The sequence below is a fragment of the Stegodyphus dumicola genome, chromosome 7 (genome assembly GCF_044657685.1).
Source record: "Stegodyphus dumicola isolate Sdum_Otavi_A_Nest chromosome 7, ASM4465768v1".
NCBI lineage: Eukaryota > Metazoa > Arthropoda > Arachnida > Araneae > Eresidae > Stegodyphus > Stegodyphus dumicola.
Window position 1 is genome coordinate 150,474,219 of NC_140774.1, and position 20,434 is coordinate 150,494,652.

Below are 20,434 nucleotides of genomic sequence, written 5' to 3' on the forward strand. Positions count from 1 at the left end.
AGAGAACCTATCCGACCGGATGTTTGTAGCTTAGATTGAGGTAACTGTTGTCTCTTAAGTACCGTAGACGTCTTGCGTGAAGATCTTCCGTACAGTTCGCTGATGTATGTTGCTTACAATAAAAATGCGTTGCCTAGAAGGCAAAGTTACAATACATAACACTGCACTTACATTACATTTAAATTATGCAGGTGATAAAACAGTACAGAGCACGATGTATTACATTATATGAGGATACAGTGCGGTATACAATACATTGATTAGTGGGCAGTTTATATTACATTTAAAATATGCAAATGAGAAGCAATACAGTAAAGAATAAATTACATTGCTTGAGTACACCGTACGATATACGATACATTAATATCAGTGAGTACAGATTTAACTTGCACTGTCTGAGATTATTTAGAATGTAGTACTTAGAAATGACATGGGTATATACAAGAAACAGCAATATCGAGGTAGCGTGCATTTATTACATGGATATATACAGACAGAATACATACTGTTCAAATTAGAAAACATAGTGGGATACTGGATACATTCCGCCTTATAAGGGAATGTCCACAAACTGTAAATCAATTTCTCACTTAAATTGATCTTTGGCACACTTACGCCAGTTCGGCGTTTTTCAAAAGGTGCACATCTGCGCTCCTTCATATAAATATTAGTGCATACTCTCTGGAAACGCAAAGTTCAGACTCTGAGTAAACTAACATAGTGGTTCCCAAAACATGGGTTGTGTCATTAAAATTTTTCGTTGAGGAGTGAAATGAAATTTGAGCATTTTTTTGTTTATTTTGTATTGCAGTTATGTATATTTATTTAAATTCTGAATTAATTTATAATTATTAAGTGATTAAATTCATGGTTGTTAGTTGTTCATATTTTTTTTTTTTTTTTTTTTTGTTATTAACCCTTTGCGGCGCGCTATACGTTAACGACTGAATTTCAACAAAAAAAGTTGTATGCAGTCTATTTAGTCCTAAAGGAGTATACAGGTAAAATTTTGTAAAAAAATGCACTTACCGTTTTAATTCTGTGGGTGTTCCATGAGGTGAAACACTGCGCCGCCAGAGCTTTTAAAAGTGCGACTAAGCGAGCATTGCAGTGAAGCACGAAAATGAGTAGAAGCGTTTGTATAAGAATGAAAAAACTCTATATTATGGCTGTATACATGGTTTTCTGGATATACACAATATTCTTGAATATATACGGATAAATGAGATAAATATCTATATACACAAGTCCTATATACAAAAATATTTACACATTTTCGGAAAGAGCGCGTCGGAAAGAGTTAGACCTCTCCACGCCATAGAAAATCAATAATAAAATAATTAACTTCGATTAATATTAACAATAAAGAAAAACAAGCCTATAATATATACATACACGAAAAATATCTACACAATTATTGAAAATAAATGGGAATGAGACTAAAATGCGACAGCAAAAAAATTCGCGCAGGTCTAAGTAAAATGTGTCAAGCTACTAATAAAATTCCCGCTTAAAAACTACTCCCAAAAAATTCGAGATGCCAATATTAGGGCTTTCATAACACAAAACACACCTCACCCCTCAATACTGCTTTGTTTGAATTCATCCCCCCCCCAAAGCAACGGAAACAGAAAACGTAAACAACGGATGTTCTCTCCTAAGCACAGATGTTCTGATTCGTTACAGCATGAGATCGCTAATGGCGCAGTGTTCCCGGTAATGGAACACCTAAGTTTATTCAATGATTCTGCGTATGGTTTTTGTCTGAAAGATTAAAAAAATTTTGAACAGATAATTTGGAGTACAGCCAGCAAAATTATGCCTAAATGTTTTTCCAAATAAAATTTTTTATATCATTAAAAAAATAGAGAAAATTACTTAAAAAAAAGTGGATTTTAATAACACATAATAAATGAAAATTCTGTGTCTCTTTGTGATATGTTATATATCTACTGTTTAAAAAGAAAAGTTCAAAGTATATTATAAAGGCATTTTTATCTATTTAGGGTTGAATTTAAAGGTTTCAGAAGCGATTCAATTTGGGTGTTCCATGAAGTGGAACACTGAGCCGCAAAGGGTTAATTCGTTATAATGTTATTTTTTTTTTCTTTTGCCCATCGACAGAACAGCTGGTCCACTGGACTAGATGCTCATCAGCCTGTTGGATTCCGTTGATGGAACTAAAAAAATTACATAAAAATCTAGAGCTTAATGCAATGTCCTCCGGAACATGGATTTATAATATGAGGAACGTTAAAAGGAGCGAAACAAAAAGTGGAAGCAATTTTGGGAATATAGCTATTGCAGTATTTCATTGTTAGTTGGGCATACAAATATAATAAGGCTAGGTTGTGACGACTACAAGTACAGATGTAAAGTTGAATCAGTACAAATGTTTAAGCATTACATAACAAAGAAAAAATATTTACAACAACAGGTTAACAAGAATGTACGTGGATACATGAAATGACTACTTGATACAGCTGTGGGTGTTACATGGTTTCCCTTATAAAGTTTTCCACGAAGGCATCTCTCCCCTTAGGCAAATAGCCCTCAAGGTTCACCCTTATGTAAAGTCCACGTTTTTCATTAATAGTTATTTCACCCCTCATTAATTAATTAATCGATAGTTGAAACAAAAATCGGACTTGAAAAAAGGTTAATGTATACTTATGAAAAATGCCAAATCTCTATTTTATGTTTTATTTCATGGATAATCTAGTAATTCATTAGAATATTTAGATGGGAAAAAATAAGCACACTGTGCATTTAAGTAGAAATTTAGTTTTATTTATAACATAAAATATGAATAAAACACGCACTGCAAATTACATTCATCGCACTAGTAACTAGCTACTAGTTATTTAGTTACTAGTTAATTACTAGTTACTAACTCGCTACTAGTTTTCATTAGTTACTAGTACTTGTGGTGATTGACCATGGATCTATTTATGATAAATATTGAACTGGGATTTCATTTCCCAGTCTTCGAATTTATTTCATATTCGGGTGATCTGATCTTGCTTTCACCGATCTGTTTCCATTAATTTTTCCATTGAATTAATTTGTCATATCTTCATTGATAATTGTGGAAGGCCTAGTATTTATTATTATTTCTTGGATTGAATTAATATCAAACTGATGGTAAGGAATACTAGGTAATATTAACTAGCTAAATGCTAATTAGTATCATGAGTATTAATTAAACACTAGATAAATCCTAGATCTATATAAACACTGGATTAACTCGTATTTAATTATTTAATATAGAATTATCTAGTCTATGTTAGATTATAGAGCATTTAATTAGCCTCTATTAAGGAGATACTTAAATAATATCAAGAAAGAGTAATCGTTATCAAATATGTATATATTTTCAAAAAATAAATGAGATACGTACTTATTTAAGGAACTTATAAAAATATATTACAAATCCATATTGTGATATTAAAAAGTACGTATTGTAATAGTAGAATTTTGTATTGATTCGTATCTGGAGAATAATTATTAATCTAGCGCCAGAATGGGACATGAAAAGTTCGTATCAGCGGTATACATTCGTATCCTGAGGCCAATATGGGATGCAAGAAAAGTTCTTATCTCGAAAAGTTCGCATATTTAGCGGTTCGTAAGTTGAGGCATCACTATATTTCTTTTTATAGATTCTATGCACTGCGGACGAAAGAATAAAAGTTCTTCTATATCCATATGCCTGTTTTATCGGTTTCCAACTCGCATTTTATACAAATATAGTGTGATATCCTAGCGTATCTTCACCTATTACATTTCTTACCTCAGACATTAACTATTACAACCCTATTTTTATTTTTACGTAACGAATTTCCACACACCTTGAGAAAAAGGAGGGGACAAAAATAAAACTTCAAGAACTCTTTTTCTTTCTCGTCTCGATAGCGATGGGGCGCTAAAAGAACATTTCCGCGTTACCATGACGACGTGGCTCGTGAACCTCTTTAGGAAGATGCACTTAGAGTCTCTGGTGGCCAAGACCGGAAGATTTACGGTAACTTTCCGTCTCCTCGTCGCTATGTGTCACACACACTCCCGTTTTTTTCCTCCTTTTCCTAACTTTATGTAATATTACCTACGACCTACTTCCATTAGGAGGATATTTGCTGGCTGAAGGGTTTCTTGGAAATTTACTTTTGAGTCATAGTTCGGGAAGGTACGAAATGCGTGTAAAAAGAATTTAAGGTTTCCTGATTTTGATCTCGTCGAAATGTAACACGATTATGATAGTATTTTAGGTATCTGTGGGAAATGGAATTATAATTCTAGAACAGATTTTTTAATATAGATAATAAACTCTATCTGAAAAGCTCTTATTCAGTTTATTTTCGAATGGTTAAGGAAAATATGAATCTGCTATGAATGAATGTTCTTCGACATGGTTTAATGCTTGCTCAATAAGTTTAGCTTATTATCAGTGTTTTAAATTTGCTTGCTGTGAAACTATTCTTCAATAAACATTAAAAAAATACTAGGGAATTTCAAATATACCTAGGCTGCGTCCCTTATAGGGACATCCTATGGAAGTTGACCGCTGTTTGAAAAGGCAGAGATCTTCATAACGGCGCCTTGGCATTGGGGAATGTGCACAAGTTGAAGTTCAGTTCCCCGCTTGAAACTGACCTTCCGCATCCTTATACCAATCATGCCACTTTCCTAAATGTACGCGCATCCTTATACAGGTCCGATTTAAGTTTCACTTACTGACTGATTAATTACGCGAGGGGATGAAATAAATCTTCGGCTCCTTTATGAAAGATGGGAACTTTGCCTACCCTTATGAAAAGTGCTGATTCTTTATACAGCTGTCCGCATCTTTATGAAAGGCGCAGGACTGGCATTAAGGAGCCGGAGTTCTCGTCAATCGGAATATATTTTAGGTTGTGTTTGTGGAAAGAGGACTCTATTTCAATAAATTAAAGTTTTATTCAAAAAAACTAGATTGGCAAACTGTATACCAAACCGTTCTTTTTTGCATTTAGAATAATTATAGATCATAAATTTAGTATTGTTACGTTATTTTCTTCTTTCACGTTCGTACGGGGTTCGTGTGGGTAACCCCCTTTTTTTTTGTCTTTTTAGCTTTATTACGAATCGTTTCTTTGCTTTTACGCAACTCACAATTCAACAACAAAATAATAAATTTTTTAAAAGTTTGCCCGCATGGAAATTTTTTGTGTTCTTCAAAGTTTAACGTGACTATAAACAATTTTTCTTAGAAAATCTCCGATGATGATGACTCTTCTCTTAGGGAGAGCCCTCGAATTCCTTTTACTCCCTTATCCGAAGTAAAGGGAGTATTGTAATTGCGAAAAATGCAAACAGGTTTGTAAAATTAATCTATTAACAAAATTCTATATTCGATTTTCAATAAAATGCAAAGAAAACGTATTTTTTAAAGATTGGAAAGATTTATCATTCTTTTCAGTGACTTGATAAACTTCTCTAAACTCTAAATGTTAATTGATAAACTTCTCTAAACTCCACACTCCAATTATTAGTAATAAAAATTAATGTATTCTTTCAAGAAGACATTCTTGATTAATATTCTGTTCCTTTCAAGAGTTTCGGAATTGATTTATAGTGTAATGTAATTTGACATGCACAGCTAACTGAATTTTACTTCCTTGTACGAAGTAAAGGAAGTATTGTAATCGCGAAAAGTTTCAGGTATTGCAATTCAATGATGTTTTTGCGTTGCATCTATATGTACGGTCAGAATAAAGGACTCTTTTTTCTGAAACGGCTTGTGAAATTAATTTAAAATGGATTCTGAATAGATTTTTTGTGACATCAGTACGTACGTACGTGCGTACGTACATATGCGTATATATCTCGCATAACTCAAAAACGAGCAGAATCAGAATGTTGAAATTTTGAATATGGGACTGCTATAACATGTAGATGTGCACCTTCCTTTTTGGTTGTAAACGTCAGCACCAAAAGTATTATATATATATATATATATATATATATACCCACTCTGTTACCCGGCTTTTATTCTTATATGTTGCTAAATTGTGCATTCTTTGCTTTAAAAGTAATTAAATTATAATATTCTTACGTTCCGGTTAAGGTTTTCATGCTTTTAGTTAATCTGCATGCACTAGTTGTAGAATTATCAACAATTCGAAAGTTGTTTAAGTTAAACTAAGCCTATTGTCACTGCCATTTGTTTACATTTGAAACTTAGTAGCATAGTGACTTAAGTCATTTTCTGCACCAACTTCACTGGCTTTCTACCGAGTGGAGCCAAACGGTTTGTACACCGAAAAATCTGTCTTGCTGCCTAATTTTAACTAATTTTACGTCTAATTTAAATTGTAAACATTGTTTTTTGAACGGTTTTTAACTCTATTTGGAGTTTAATGTTTTTCTGTATTTTACAATTTTTAATGAAGATGTTTTGAATTTTTATGTATATTTTCTTGCCGAACAGTGAGAACTGATTTGATTGAATGAGAAATATATCACTAATAAAATTCGGGGAAGTAAGTTAAAATGAAATGCAGCAAAAAGTATTTATAATTACAAGGAAGTCATGTGGTGCCCACATCAGATTTTTTTTAGTTAAAATAATTGAGTTCTGTTTAAAATGATATTTAAACAGAAAATGAATTGATTGAATGCTGATTTAATATGCTAGTCAAATGTATTTACATTCTAGATGAAACTTCTTGAAATTACAAATGATTTAGGGGAAAATACAGATAATTTATGATCATTAATAATTAATTTAATTATTAATAATTAATAATTAAACACCTACTAGTTGGCTGTTACCTTTTCGTCTTATTTTTTTTTTTAGCTGACCTCGTATTCACTGTGATTTTGAATTAATCGTGGATGTTATCCCTGATATAACTCCTGTTAATCGCGAGTTATGCAATATTTTCGTGATTTGCTCACGTATAAGAGAATATGAGTCAGGTCTCTTAGAAATAGTTTCATTAAGGTATTTCTGCTCATAAACATTTAAACCTAAAGTCTTTCGCCGGAATTAAATAATCCAGTCAAATGAAAGATACTTGGTTAAATACCAGACCAAAAAGTATTTCGAAACTCATAGTTCTCATATAGAACACCTATTAAAAGGTTATTCAGTCAGATGGACACTAAATTAGCAGAGCATTCGTAATCATTAATTACTGAAATCACATTTTATGAATTTTATATTAAGTTGGAATGAAAGTGTTTTGTACACAGTGTAACATTCTTAATATTAAATGCTACTTTTTTTATTTCTTTGTAGGTTCTTATGAAAGCAGGCTTATAACGCAAGGATTTCTACAATTAATTGTAAATAAGAACCTGCATATGAATATTTATTTATGATCTGACATTCCATTTAAATAATTAAAAATGCCACGCCTGCGGATTCGTAGGCTGCTGCTGACTCTTTTTATTGTCGTGTGCTCTACGATTTTGATTCTGAACCTCACATCAAATTCTCAACAAGCTGTGTTATTCGCTGCCAAATCGGGAGACCGCGATTTTGCACCTAATATGGCTGAATCAGGTGCTCGTCGGCGACCAAAATTCGAAAACTCTCCAACTTTGACTGCACCACAGTCCGTAGAGCAAGACATATCAAAGAGGACCCAAGTACAAGAAATAAAAAAATACACGTTCAGAGCTTTAGATTCACCCAATCATCATCAGATGGAGCGAAAGGTAAACATGATGGCTGGACCATCGCAGGTTTCCGCTAACCAGGATTCTAACATCTTGAAATTGTGGTTTATGAAAGGAGGAGGAGGTGTCAGGCCACATCCAACCCCGCCTGGATTTAAACCTCCCTTATGGCCAGAACAGGATACTCGTGATCGAATTGTAGAGCAGCTCATGTATGTCCCACCGAATTATACGTCAAGCTGGGACTTTTCCTCATCTTCATCCAAGATGACTTCATCTACTGCCGGTCAGAAAGAAAAGCTGAAGAAGATATTGCTATATTTCGGAAAAGGAGGTTGGAATGATTTGCCTCTGGGCAGGATAGTTTTTCTCAGGGATAAGTGTCCAGTCAGTACCTGCGAACTGACGACAGTTCTCAAAGATGCTGAACATGCTGATGCTCTTTTCTTTAAAGACCGTTTCTTGTGGCCGTTTTATAAACGGAAGCCTAATCAAGTGTGGATATTATTCCTCTTAGAATGCCCTTTGCATACCCAAGCCTTTAAGAACCTCAAGAATGTTTTCAACTGGACAGCAACTTACAGACACGATTCTGATCTTGTGGCCCCTTATGAGAAATTCGTTCCTTATAGTGTTAGTGAAGATTACTTCCCAGGTCACAGAAACAAAATTAATATTGAAAACAGAAATTATGCTGCAAATAAGACTAAGAAAGTGGCATGGTTTGTTTCGAACTGTAACGCAAAAAACAAAAGACTAGAATATGCAAAGGAATTGGGGCAACATATAGAAGTCGACATTTATGGATCTTGTGGCAATAAGAAATGCCCACGAACTCTGACGCATAAATGCTTTCAAATGCTGGACAAAGACTACAAATTTTACCTCGCCTTTGAAAATTCCAACTGCAAAGATTATATTACGGAGAAGTTCTTCGTTAACGGACTCAGGTAAGTAACATTTTATCAAATGATCTTTCTTGTAAAATTTTAATGAAAGGGCCCTATTTTCAGTCGCAAGTTATATTTTAAAATTTTAACGGTGATTATTTTATTTATTCTTTAAGAAAATCACTGAACTTTTAAGTATCAGGTTCTAAAAATGATCTTAATGCATCATTAATGAAAACTGATTTAGAGTTTTAGATAGTTTAATTAATGTTTCATTTTTCTAAAATCTTTAATTTGAATTGATAAATTAATTATCCAATTAGTTATCCAATATCTGATTAATATTACTTCTTAAACTTTCCCCTGTTATTGGAATTCCATTTAAATTTTGTACGTCACATGCTTATTACAAGTCGTGGTCTTAAATTCCTTCTGAGAGAGTTTTCTTTTACGTGAAACGATATTTCACTTTCCCTCTGTGGAAATTATTGTACCTGTTCAAGCAAATGTCAATGATCCATTTAGTTAAATTTCAGTTTTTTTATCTTCTCTAGCTTTATGCAAGCTGAAGAAAATACTGTCTATTTTCGTGTTAGCATAATGCTTTCACAATACTATTCGGTTATGAAACGAACATCATTGGCGAAATTTAGGTTACTTTCTTCCCAAAATTGTTATTGTAAATTTTGCAAATGGACTTACTTTTACTAATACGCGGAATTTAAGAAGAAATTACATTTATATCTGACATTTCAGAATTTTATTGCAGGACCACTAGAGATTATTAAATAAAATTTTGTGTGATCTTAATGTATACTTAAAATGCTAATATGTTTTTAAATTTTTTTATAAGTCATTAATATTAACAAGTATTCATTGACAGCTTTAAAATACTCTTCGAGTAATCGGGTGGAGAAAATCTGGCCTCTATGTTTCGTCACCTATATGTTCGAAAAATTAATTAGGGTTTATTAATAAGAATAATTTACCAGTGTTTTAAATTTTCCCTTTTTCTAATAACAAACTATATGAATTAGTAAAACATTACGACTGTAATTTGAATCAGACGGAAGGTCAATATCATCTGCAAAAGTCCTGCCTTCCTCCCAATATCTTGGACTTAATGTGTAGGGAAGGTAAATAAAGGAAACATTTAATTTAAACTTTCGGTTGAATGCGGTATTTATATTTAAAACGGAATATTACTTTAAAAAATTAATTTTGAGATCCATTGCTTAAAGCACTTTTCTGCTTTGCTTCTATATTTGCGGATATTTCATTATCAGCATTTACGTAAATAACGCAAATGAAATTGCTTGTAAATATTTGTATAACACGAAATCAGTACACTTGAATCGCCCATTGTTTTGAAAGTTTAGTCATCGTTTTAGAGGTTACCAATGTCCGTGTAACAAAAGAAGTATTCAAAATAGATCATTTAACGTTCCTCAGCCGCTGTTAGCAGAGATCTTACCTGAATTGTTTGCTAACGGTTGACATTTGATGCCCTCCTATTTATTCTTTTGAAGATTGTGAAGTAAGCAAATACAAAATATTTATTCAACCGTAGAGGAAGGAAATATTTACTGAGTTTTTGCATTTTTCGGGTTGTAACAGCAATGTGTATTTAAGTTTTGTACAGAAGAATGAGATTGTTAATAGCAATTCTCACTTAGCAGTGCAAAAGGTAAATAATAAAATGCCGATCAGGAAATTAAAATTAAAATATTACATATTAGTAAATCGCAAAAGAATAGAATTAAATGAAAGAATGAAATTTGAGGGGGAAATTGAGCCTCGAACTATTGTGACATATTTGCTGACTGACCGCTCAAAGCAAATTGGAAATAAAATTGAATATCTTGACAAATTTGTGTTATACGGAAGTCAGATTCTTTGCGTTTTATTTTATATATTAAGTCCACTGATTTTTATTAAATTTTAAAATGCCAGATCATGAATATTTTCGTCATTTAAAATATTTTTGTCATTGGAAATTTATGTCAACGACTAGCGGTTGCCTAAATAGAGGCCGGACAAGGATTTTGTGGACAGGCGTATATTTATATTGATGTCATCCACATACCGCCATGGACCTTATAAGAAATAGACCAACCCGAATGTGTTTTCTTTCTCGTCTGATGCGTTCCCGGCTGTCACCTTGATCACATCCGGAGGAGTAGGGACGACTTGCAGAAATTTAATAGTGTTTGCCTATTGCAGCGTTTATAATTCTCAAGAAAAAGCTGGTTGTAGCGCCTCATTTCACAAATTAGAATTTCTCCATATTTTTAATTTTATTTTTTTGAAACTGAGATTGATTTTTTAAATATTTAGCATATTTATCAAGCATAATTAGCTTTCCAAATAATTATAGAGCTATTGCATGCTTTCAGGGCTGGATATTTTTTCAGCTTTTCCTATGCTGTAAGGAAATTTGTAACTACTTCTTTTAAAAAATTTTCTATTAGTTCAGATTTAAAATTATAGTATTTTAAATCTGAACTAATAGAAAATTTCAAACCTGCAATTTTCTCTGTCAAATTTTATGCTTTTTAATGGTGTAAATAAATAAAAAATACTAAAATATTTAAAAACGAATTTTTTAAAGTTTTTTTTTTTAAATTCTAAATTGTGCTGCTTTTTTAAAATTATAGGTGAATATTATAAGTATTTTAAATCTGAACTAATAGAAAATTTCAAATAAGCAATTTTCTCTTGCAATTTTTATGCCTTTTATTGGTGTAAATAAGTAAAAAATACTAAAATATTTAAAAACGAATTTTTGAAAGTTTTTTTTTTTTAATTCTAAATTGTGCTACTGTTTCAAAATTATAGATGAATATTAAAACACAATTTCTATAAAGAAATTTTATTTCAATTTTATTTCATAATACATCATAGCGATAAACACTTTTGACTCCTTAATAATTTTTATACATTTAATTCTAATATTAAAATTGTATTTAACCGCAATAATTAATTTTGCCTGTATTTTATAGTGATTATTTTTTAAATTTATTTTTAGTTCTGCATAAATTTTTTTTTAATTTACTGTTAATTTAATTTATCATTCGAAGCGGCATTTTGCGCTGTTTCATTATAAATGTCCGTTTCTCCTTGCAAATTGTTGTTACCAAATATTATCAGCCTGTATTATATTTAAAGAAATTAAATAATGAAGAATCTGCATGAATACATGTATGATTCTCGCACTGTGACAAAAACGACGGTATCTAGAGCCATCAAATTTTCGATAATGTAATCCTCCACTCGAACATGGGCATCTGTGGGGCCGAATTTCGAATTTGTTTTAATCTATTTCATATTTTGTAAAACTTTAACGAATTTTTGATTAACAAACTCAACGAGTTCAATGCGAGCAAAGGTAACACTGTACGCAAAATAACATTTTTTATCTCCAGGGCGGAAATTCTAAAGATATGTTTTTTTTAAATGTATGTGGTTTACGGGCGAAGAACATGATACTCAATAAATATAAGTAACACATAAAACATTAAAAAAATATTCCTTTTGGGCGTAATATAAAATTTGAGTGTTTCTAGATTTTATTTTATCTTTTTTTTTTTTTTTTTTTTCTCTTCATTACACTCAGAAAATTGTATGCTCCTAATTTTATAAATTACTAAAATAAATATTCCACTTTAATGTTAATAATTTAATGCTGATTTGTCAAATAAATGATCGTTTTGTAATGTTAATATAGTTTTGAAAATCACTGCCTGAAAATGGTCATTAAATTTTTTAAAAAAAATTATCAGATCTTGTTTAATTTTACATTATTTATTTCAAAGCATCACGTTCTATCAATCTTAATTAATTTTACTTTATTTGTACGCAAAATTAAGTTACATAAATTTTGTGCTCAGAGTTTTTACCGGTTTACCAAAGTAAAGATGTTTGTACAATTACGCGTGAGAAAAATGCGCGAAATGCAGTAAAAAGTGCTTTAATGAGATATATTAAATTCTATTTGAAAAAAAAAACTGTGACTTTCATAATCTCATCACTGTACAACGTATCACATTTAATAATTAAAAACAGTTATGTGATACAACCGCCATAGGTTTCAGTGTTAAAGTAAACCAGATCGTTCCTACTCTTTCTTGCGGACATGTCGGTGACGCGCGCCGCGCCTACTGGATTAGTCTATCTCTTATAAGGTCCATTCATACCGCTTACAATAATATTTTCTTTTAATCGCAGCTGATAAAATAAAGGTAATCCTGCTATTTGTTGACAGATAACAAATATAGTTCAAAGCAAATTGTGAAACTGTTAGAAAAATAGGAGCGGTTCGCAACTCATACCATTTTTATGAGATATGAAGATATCATATTTTCTTAGTGTTAATAATCTTAGAATCATGTATTTTTCTTATTTTTGTTACCAGGTTTTAGCAGTCAAAAATAATTTGTGGAAAATGCGCGAAGTTTTTTTTTCCGTCTTCTTTCTTTCTTTTTCTTTTTTTTTTTTTTTCTTTTTTTTTTTTTTTTTTAACTGGATCAATGTTTGTTTTGACAGGTTAGTTTGGTTGACAGATGAGATTATGATTTTCTAGGACATAATTTCTTTGCTATTGATTTACCTGCGGATTCCTAACTGTCGTCATTATCAGACTATTGCCAGATGAACTAACAACCAGAACCATTCGGGGCACTGGAAATCTCGGTATTCAAAATAATTTTGAATTTTACGTGTGAAACTAATTTTCATAGCGCGATGATCCCTTTTTTTTCAAACTTGGCGGATGCATGTTACCTTCAAGCGTCAAGTTTCAGTCACTTCGAGGTTACCTTTTCTGTGTAAAATCATCAGATTCCATTTTTCTGAGGTTTATAAATTAAGACATCAAATGTTTCATAAGACTTAAATCAAGTTCATAGCTATCACAGTCCTATACACCGTGCCCACAGAAGTCCTTACCTAGCCTTTATTTTCTCAACTATTAGCCTCAGACCTGTAAGTCAATTTACAAATCTGTTTTAAATGGCACAGATTTTTATGTTCTGGCATTTTTAAATTTTAAAATCAATTATATGAAGATTATATACTCTAACTTACTATATATTGCTCGCTTCCTATACTTAGTTAAAAAAATATGCTAATTATGAAAAATTAAAAAATACAGAATGTGCGACTTCCTTATGATGAAAATTGACCAATATATATTTTATTTTAAAGTTAAGAATAATATTTAGGGGATGTCTGCAAAATGAGAAAAAATGTTGCGTTTGAACGAAATAAAAAGAAAATATCAGTTTAGAAAAAGGTTTCTGGTGTTAATATCGTAGATTAAGCGACGAGTATTTATTTCTATGCAGATTGTCGTGAAGGAGATAATTTTTTTTAACTAGAATCTTATAGCATTCGTGTTCTAGAAAGCAGTGCTAGGCTTCATTTAGTATTGGCACATTGTCATCTCCCGACATTATTTGCATAAATTAAAGATGAAAAATATTTCTGTTTCAATAAATTTTTTTGCATGATTATTATAGAATATGATTCTAAGATAAAATTTCATGAGAATATTGTTGCGCGCGTACGGGTTCGTATTAAATTGCTACAATCAACAACAAAAACTTACTCAAAAACTGAATTTAGATATTTTTCTCCGGCTTTTATAAACATTTTAATTAGTCACGAGAAGCTTCTCTTAATTTCTGGAGGTTTCTGGAAAGCAAAAGAGTAGAATTATAGTTACAGCTAACACACAATTGCATTATTTCAATTTAAATATAAATTACGAGATATCTATTTATTAAATGCGCGTGCTTCTGTATTTTTACTTTCTCGGCGTAGCTTTCTCTTAAAACTCGTCACGCGCTGCATTACACAGTGAAATAAAACAATATTAATTACAATAAAACAATATTAATTCATTTGAAGCATTTTTGTAACTGGAAGTATATGTTTCCCGACAACTGTTGCAAAAGTAGAGAATGGGTAAAGACGCGGGAGCGGACACGATGGGTATTATTCCTTCTCGTAGCGTTCGATTCGGCTTCTGATTTGGTGGGAAGGATGAGGGAACAGTCGATACACAACAATTGCCAATTGAACTGCATAGAGTTACGTAGTCATCCGCTGGAATTTCTTTTCGTAAACTGTTTGTTTTAGCGCGTTCTCAAAATAAGTTACCCCAATTTCGAGCAACATAATACTATCAGATATGGCTTCAGACTTGCACACAGTGCTACAGAAACTTTTGCAAAGCTTCAGACCTATGGAGACAATGTTTTTCCAAAGGCAGGTTTGCAAGTGGTTTCAGGCATTTTAAGAAGGAAGAGAATCGACTGAAGACGAAACGCGCAATAAATGACGAAACTGTTGCCAGAATCCGGGATCTTGTGCTTTCTGATCGCTGATTGACAGTCAGTCATACCACCATTTGACAAATGAATGATAATCAAATGCTCAGGAAACGTTGTACAAAACTATTCCAAAACACTTGGCAGGAACAAAAGGGACAAATGCCTTGCTTTTTTGGAGCGGATTGAGAAGGACAATCATTTCTTGGAATGTCTCATTACTAGTTACACGTTTTGGGTGTTCCAGTACGACCGATGAATGAAGCGCCAGAACCAGGAATGGCAACTTCAAATTCATCAAGACCAAAGAAAAAGCAAAAATAAACACATTTAAGTTAACTTCAGTTTATTCATACTAATTTTCCTTTTTGATGATCACAAAATATCTGTCTTTCCAGGCTAAACAGCGAACCAACACTTTTAAGTTTTTGAAATGATCCCTCTTTTTTCAAACTTGGCGGATGCATGTTACCTTCAAGCGTCAAGTTTCAGTTACTTCGAGGTTACCTTTTCTGTGTAAAATCATCAGATTCCATTTTTGTGAGGTTTATAAATTAAGACATCAAATGTTTCATAAGACTTAAATCAAATTCATAGCTATCACAGTCCTATACACCGTGCCCACAGAAGTCCTTACCTAGCCTTTATTTTCTCAACTATTAGCCTCAGATCGCGCGCCTGAAACGAAAAGCCAAGACCAACTAGATGCTGCATCTTGGCAATGCGCCTTGTCACGCTGCATTTTCAGTTATGAGTTTTTGGCAGGTAAAATGATCCTTGTTACTCTTCAAGCCCTTTATTCCCTCGATTCGTGTCTGCAACATTTATTTTTTTATTCTCGAGATTGGACCTCCACCTCAAAAGATGTCTTTTTGGGACATCAGAAAACATTAGTTAATAGACTAGCTGACGGCAGTTCGGGTATCCGAGATCGATCAACTCCTATGAATTGTAGAAAAAATATCTACGACGTTGTGTGGCTTCTCAAAGCGAAAGAGAAAATATGAGATAGCAATTTTAATTGAGTAAAATTTATTAAAAAAATCAGTCTCATTATTTACGCGCCTCGTATGCTACTTTTCCTAAAGCTGCCTCATGCAGATATTTCTGATAATGAACATTAGGTGCGAAAAATACGCACGGTATTAAGGTCATTTAGGGAAAAAATTCATTTAACATAATTTTAAGGAATGGATTTTGAGGGAGTTTCGTTTTAGGAGCTTTCGTTTAGCATCTTTTGAGCTGTCATTATTTTGCTGATTTTTTTCTCATCCACCTCTAATTTTAAATACTAATTTTATAACTACTAATTTTAACTGTTGATTACTTGAACTGATGACATTCAATTAAAAGCTCATCTTTTTAAACTTAAATTGAAAGTAAAAATATCTTCTTAAATATTAAACTAAATCACAAACTATCCTTTTGATAACTATTCTTCTGGTAAATTACTCTCAAAATCATCATCTATCTTCAAGAATTATCTTTGTCATTGTACATTATATTTCTGCTTCACATTTGCTTTCACTTTAAGCATTATTTGAGTAATAGATACTGTAATGTTTGAAATAATATGTAAAAATAGAAGAAGAGAAGAAAAAGGGAAAAAGACTGTTTCTTAGGGATCACTGGTGTTGGGAACACACGTTCTCCTGATAACCACAGTTGTTTGAAATGGTTTCACGGCATTCTTTCAGTAAAGATCAGTTGTGCTCATGACTACCTTCTGGATTGTTACAAGTGTTACTTTCCTCTTCCATTTTATCGATAACAAGGCGAATTTTGTAGCATTGTGTTACGGAAACTTCAAAATAAACAGCTTAGTAGTGACTATAACTAAGAGAGAAACAGCACAAAAATATCTCTGTGCTTATGTACCTTATTTCTTGTTACAGAATTTTAAATTTGTAATCGCGATTCTGTCATTTTTTTTTTTTGTTTGTTCCGAACGCGAAAAATTAACTAATACAGTTTTCATGCATTTTAATCACTTTGTGTTTTATATCTGGTGGTATGGCATATTTTTATTTGTTGAAGTAAATGGGATTGTAAGGAATTAAGGATCTGAAGAAATTGGCTTCAAATTTTGTTGAGGATGTGAATGCTTTTTTACTTGTTTCGCTCCAAAAATTCTATAAATCTCTATAGTGGTACCCGAATTAAAGTGCGGTTGACGATAGCTTGTCACCATCTGGATTTGACCGATTATGTTTCGTGTCTCTTCCCAGTCGCTGTCAAGTATGAGGGGAATTATAAGGAATTTCCTTAAGCTTGCTGTTGTGGGATAAATGTTTAGAACATCCAGCTTTCAACTGACAGATTTATGGTTGGAATCCCAGCGAGGGAGCAATCAATTTCCAATCTTTCCTGGCTTCGAAATGTCTGACGTTGTCTTCAGTGCTGCTTGAACTAAAAAATATGGTAAGCGGTAACACTTCCCTATCTGAATTTAGCCGACTGAATTTCTTGCAGGTCTCTAATTGCCCTGTAAATAAGAAAGTATGTAGGGAATTAACGAATTTACTCCTGAGTGCTCTCATGCTTATAAATGGTTTTAATACCAAGCTAGCAACTAGAAGATCGGAGGTTCGAATCTCAGAAATAGCACATTTGATTTTTCAGGTTTCGTGAGTCAGGAAAAAAATCCCCAATACGTATAATTTAATAAGCATTGAGAAAATCTGAACGAGGGAAATCATGGTTTTCAGTCTCTAGAGATTAAATACGGCAATTTCTGTTACTGCTGTATTAAGAATGGGTTTACGTAACGAACTCAGCTTCTGAAACACTCATTATTTACTCACCGAAGTTGATTGTTTGTCAGATATTTAACAAATTATTCCTGTTGAGAACCATTTAAGTTTTCCAGCGATAATAAAAGAAAATATTTCCCGAGTGACGGTGAATTTTCCGATATCGAGAAATAGAAGCCTTGCGAGTAAGTGATAAACTAATTGCTTCTTTTACGGAATTGAAAAATGATATCTTTAAAACATTTTCCAACTGTTCTTTGAAATTTTTCTAATCCTAAAGATAAATACTAGAATTTACGCCATGACAGCTAAATATATGAGTAATTTTATCCGTCGAAGTACTGAAAGCTGATTTATTTCAAAATTACTAAGTTTAGACTTAATTGCTTCTAAAACCTGCCAAAAAGTTTTCCCTTATCCGAAATACATTCAGTTTTGAACTCTTACTGTGTTATTTTTCACTGGCTCGCCCATTTTACAGTTATGATTGAAAAACTATCTTAATTACTTCAGTAAAAGAAGTACTCAAATTATGATTTAGTATTAAAATTAATGTTTAATTATTATTTCGTAATTAAATGTATAAAATGAATATGTATGACTATGTATGGAAATAATAATTTCAGTTTCTCTTTTTTTCACGCTGTTCTTATGCCGAGACTTGTTTATATTATCTTGCTTACAATCTGCAAAAAATGGCATACACACCTCATTCTATGAAATTCTTGCCTGAATCATGAATTCTATATAAATTGTCTAAACATGCATTAAGAAGAACTAATTTCATAATGTAAAAGTCATTATTCTTAATCAAATTTCTGAGTTTGTATAGTTTTCATACTTCAAACGATCCTACGAATAAATGTAAAGTTTATCTGAAATTCATACTTCAAAATTCTTCAAATGACAGGTATTTATTATAGCAGGACACAATCTTAATTTTCTGATTCAATTTACCATTCTTAGATTGCACTACTTGCCACGTTCTTTTCATTCTTCTTTATTATAGACAACGACACGATTTGTTACTAGCAAACACTCAAAAACTCGTCAATCTCTCTTTCTACTTGTAGTCTTTTATTCACTTTCAGTCGAAGAATACGATAGACGTGAATTTCTGGAAGCGCTACAACTAAAATAAAACCTATGTGAATCCACGTTGTTTTTCACACACTCATATTCTTAAGTGTACACTAAGTATAACGTTATTAAGTGTAACGTGGTACGTAGACACAACTTAAACTAGTCCTGAAGTTGGCTACCCTTGCTGTCAAAGCAATCTGACGGAGTGAAATGGGTTAGTGATTTTCTTTAGACAAAGCATGTGCACATGTGGAAAATATGGATTATCAAAATAAATGTTGAATGTCAGCAGATTGATTGGAAGAGACAATTTGAAAATTTGGCTACTTGTATACTTTATCATCATTATATTTTTCTTCATTTTGGAAGTTTTGACAAAATGAAAATTATTATATTGTTGAAATTTGAATGTTTTGAAAGGAAACTTTTACTACATAAAAAATCTTAAAGTACATGGCATGTTCTCTTATGTACAGTTAGATCTGGTAAAAGCAGAAAAAATTCTGCTTATTTATTACATTCTATCGGATATATTTTCTGAGAGTTTTGCGGAGGTTTCCTTTGATAAAATGACAAATTTAAGTAAAAAATCAGTGGATGGGATTATTTGATAATTTCGTGTATGCGTTCAAATGGCTGGCTGCTAGATGATATGGGCGGTATTTTGGGGTTACATACCGGTTTTTTGTCTGTTTTCAGAGAATAGTGAATGCACAAATTTTGAAAACACCTGTTCCGGTAGAAAACCGGCATATCTGAAAGACGGAAATGGAAATACCATTAACCTAGTTTACCAGGAAAGGGAACACTACTTACCCACATCCCTTCAGATTACGTTTAAAGTCCGTAAAGATAGATTAAGCTGCCAATATAAGGTATTTTCTTTATTCACGTTTTATTTGCTTGCTTTATTGATTTTCCATCATCTGTATTCAGGACACTGATGGATGAAGTCGTCATGAGTGTGATAGCAAATTAAGGGAAAAAATACCCCTTCCCCCCAACGTTGATGAAATATAGTTCTGTATTTACCTTCCGTTTATTTAAAGCAGTTTCACATTTTTAATACGCTACTAAATGCAAAATTATCTGTGAAATAAAATTTTAAGAGTCTTTTTTAATTACTTTATAAGGTATTTCTCCCACTTTCGTAGCGTCCTTCGTGGTGTAACGGTAGCAAGCTGGGCCGGTATTCCAGAGTTCCATGGTTCGATTCCCGGCGAAGGCGTTTGCTATTTTTCATCTTTTCTATCTCTAAAAAAATCCTAATGACTCTACAAGTGGCGCCCGAACTAAAAGGGTTGTGGATGATGATTCTCCGCACCCAGGATTTGGCGACTATGTCCCCTAAAACCCTAGTCGCCCTTTAAAAAGGGGCGTATAATAAGTTATTTCTCCCATTTTCTTAGCGTCCTTCATGGGGTAACGGTAGCACGCTGGGCAGGTATTCCAGAGGTCCGTGGTTCGATTCCCGGCGAAGGCGTTTACTATTTTTTATCTTTTCTGCCTCTAAAAAAATCTTAATGACTCTACAACTTAAGTAAGATACTTTTAATCTGTAAAGAGAAAAAGTCTGAAGAAAGAAATTTGTTTAATAATTGTATAGCCTCAATTGTTTCTGTTAAAATAAAAGTTGTTATATATGCATTTAAGTCTTAAAAATCTTTTTTGTTCGATATGTATTACTAATTTCCAAATTAAATATTCCTCT

The 20,434-nt window shown here is 32.3% G+C and overlaps 1 protein-coding gene across 3 annotated transcripts in view; it reads left to right on the forward strand.

Moving 5' to 3' along the window:
• The window catches only part of LOC118187669 (core alpha-(1,3)-fucosyltransferase-like), a 631,908-nt gene that overhangs the window by 258,914 nt on the left and 352,560 nt on the right, over positions 1 to 20,434 (forward strand). For all 3 annotated transcript variants that reach the window (XM_085820906.1, XM_085820904.1, XM_085820905.1), the window contains one exon: positions 7,283 to 8,615. In XM_085820906.1, coding sequence (XP_085677032.1) covers positions 7,393 to 8,615 — 1,223 coding nt within the window. In that variant the 5' untranslated portion in view covers positions 7,283 to 7,392. The remainder of the gene's footprint in view (positions 1 to 7,282; positions 8,616 to 20,434) is intronic.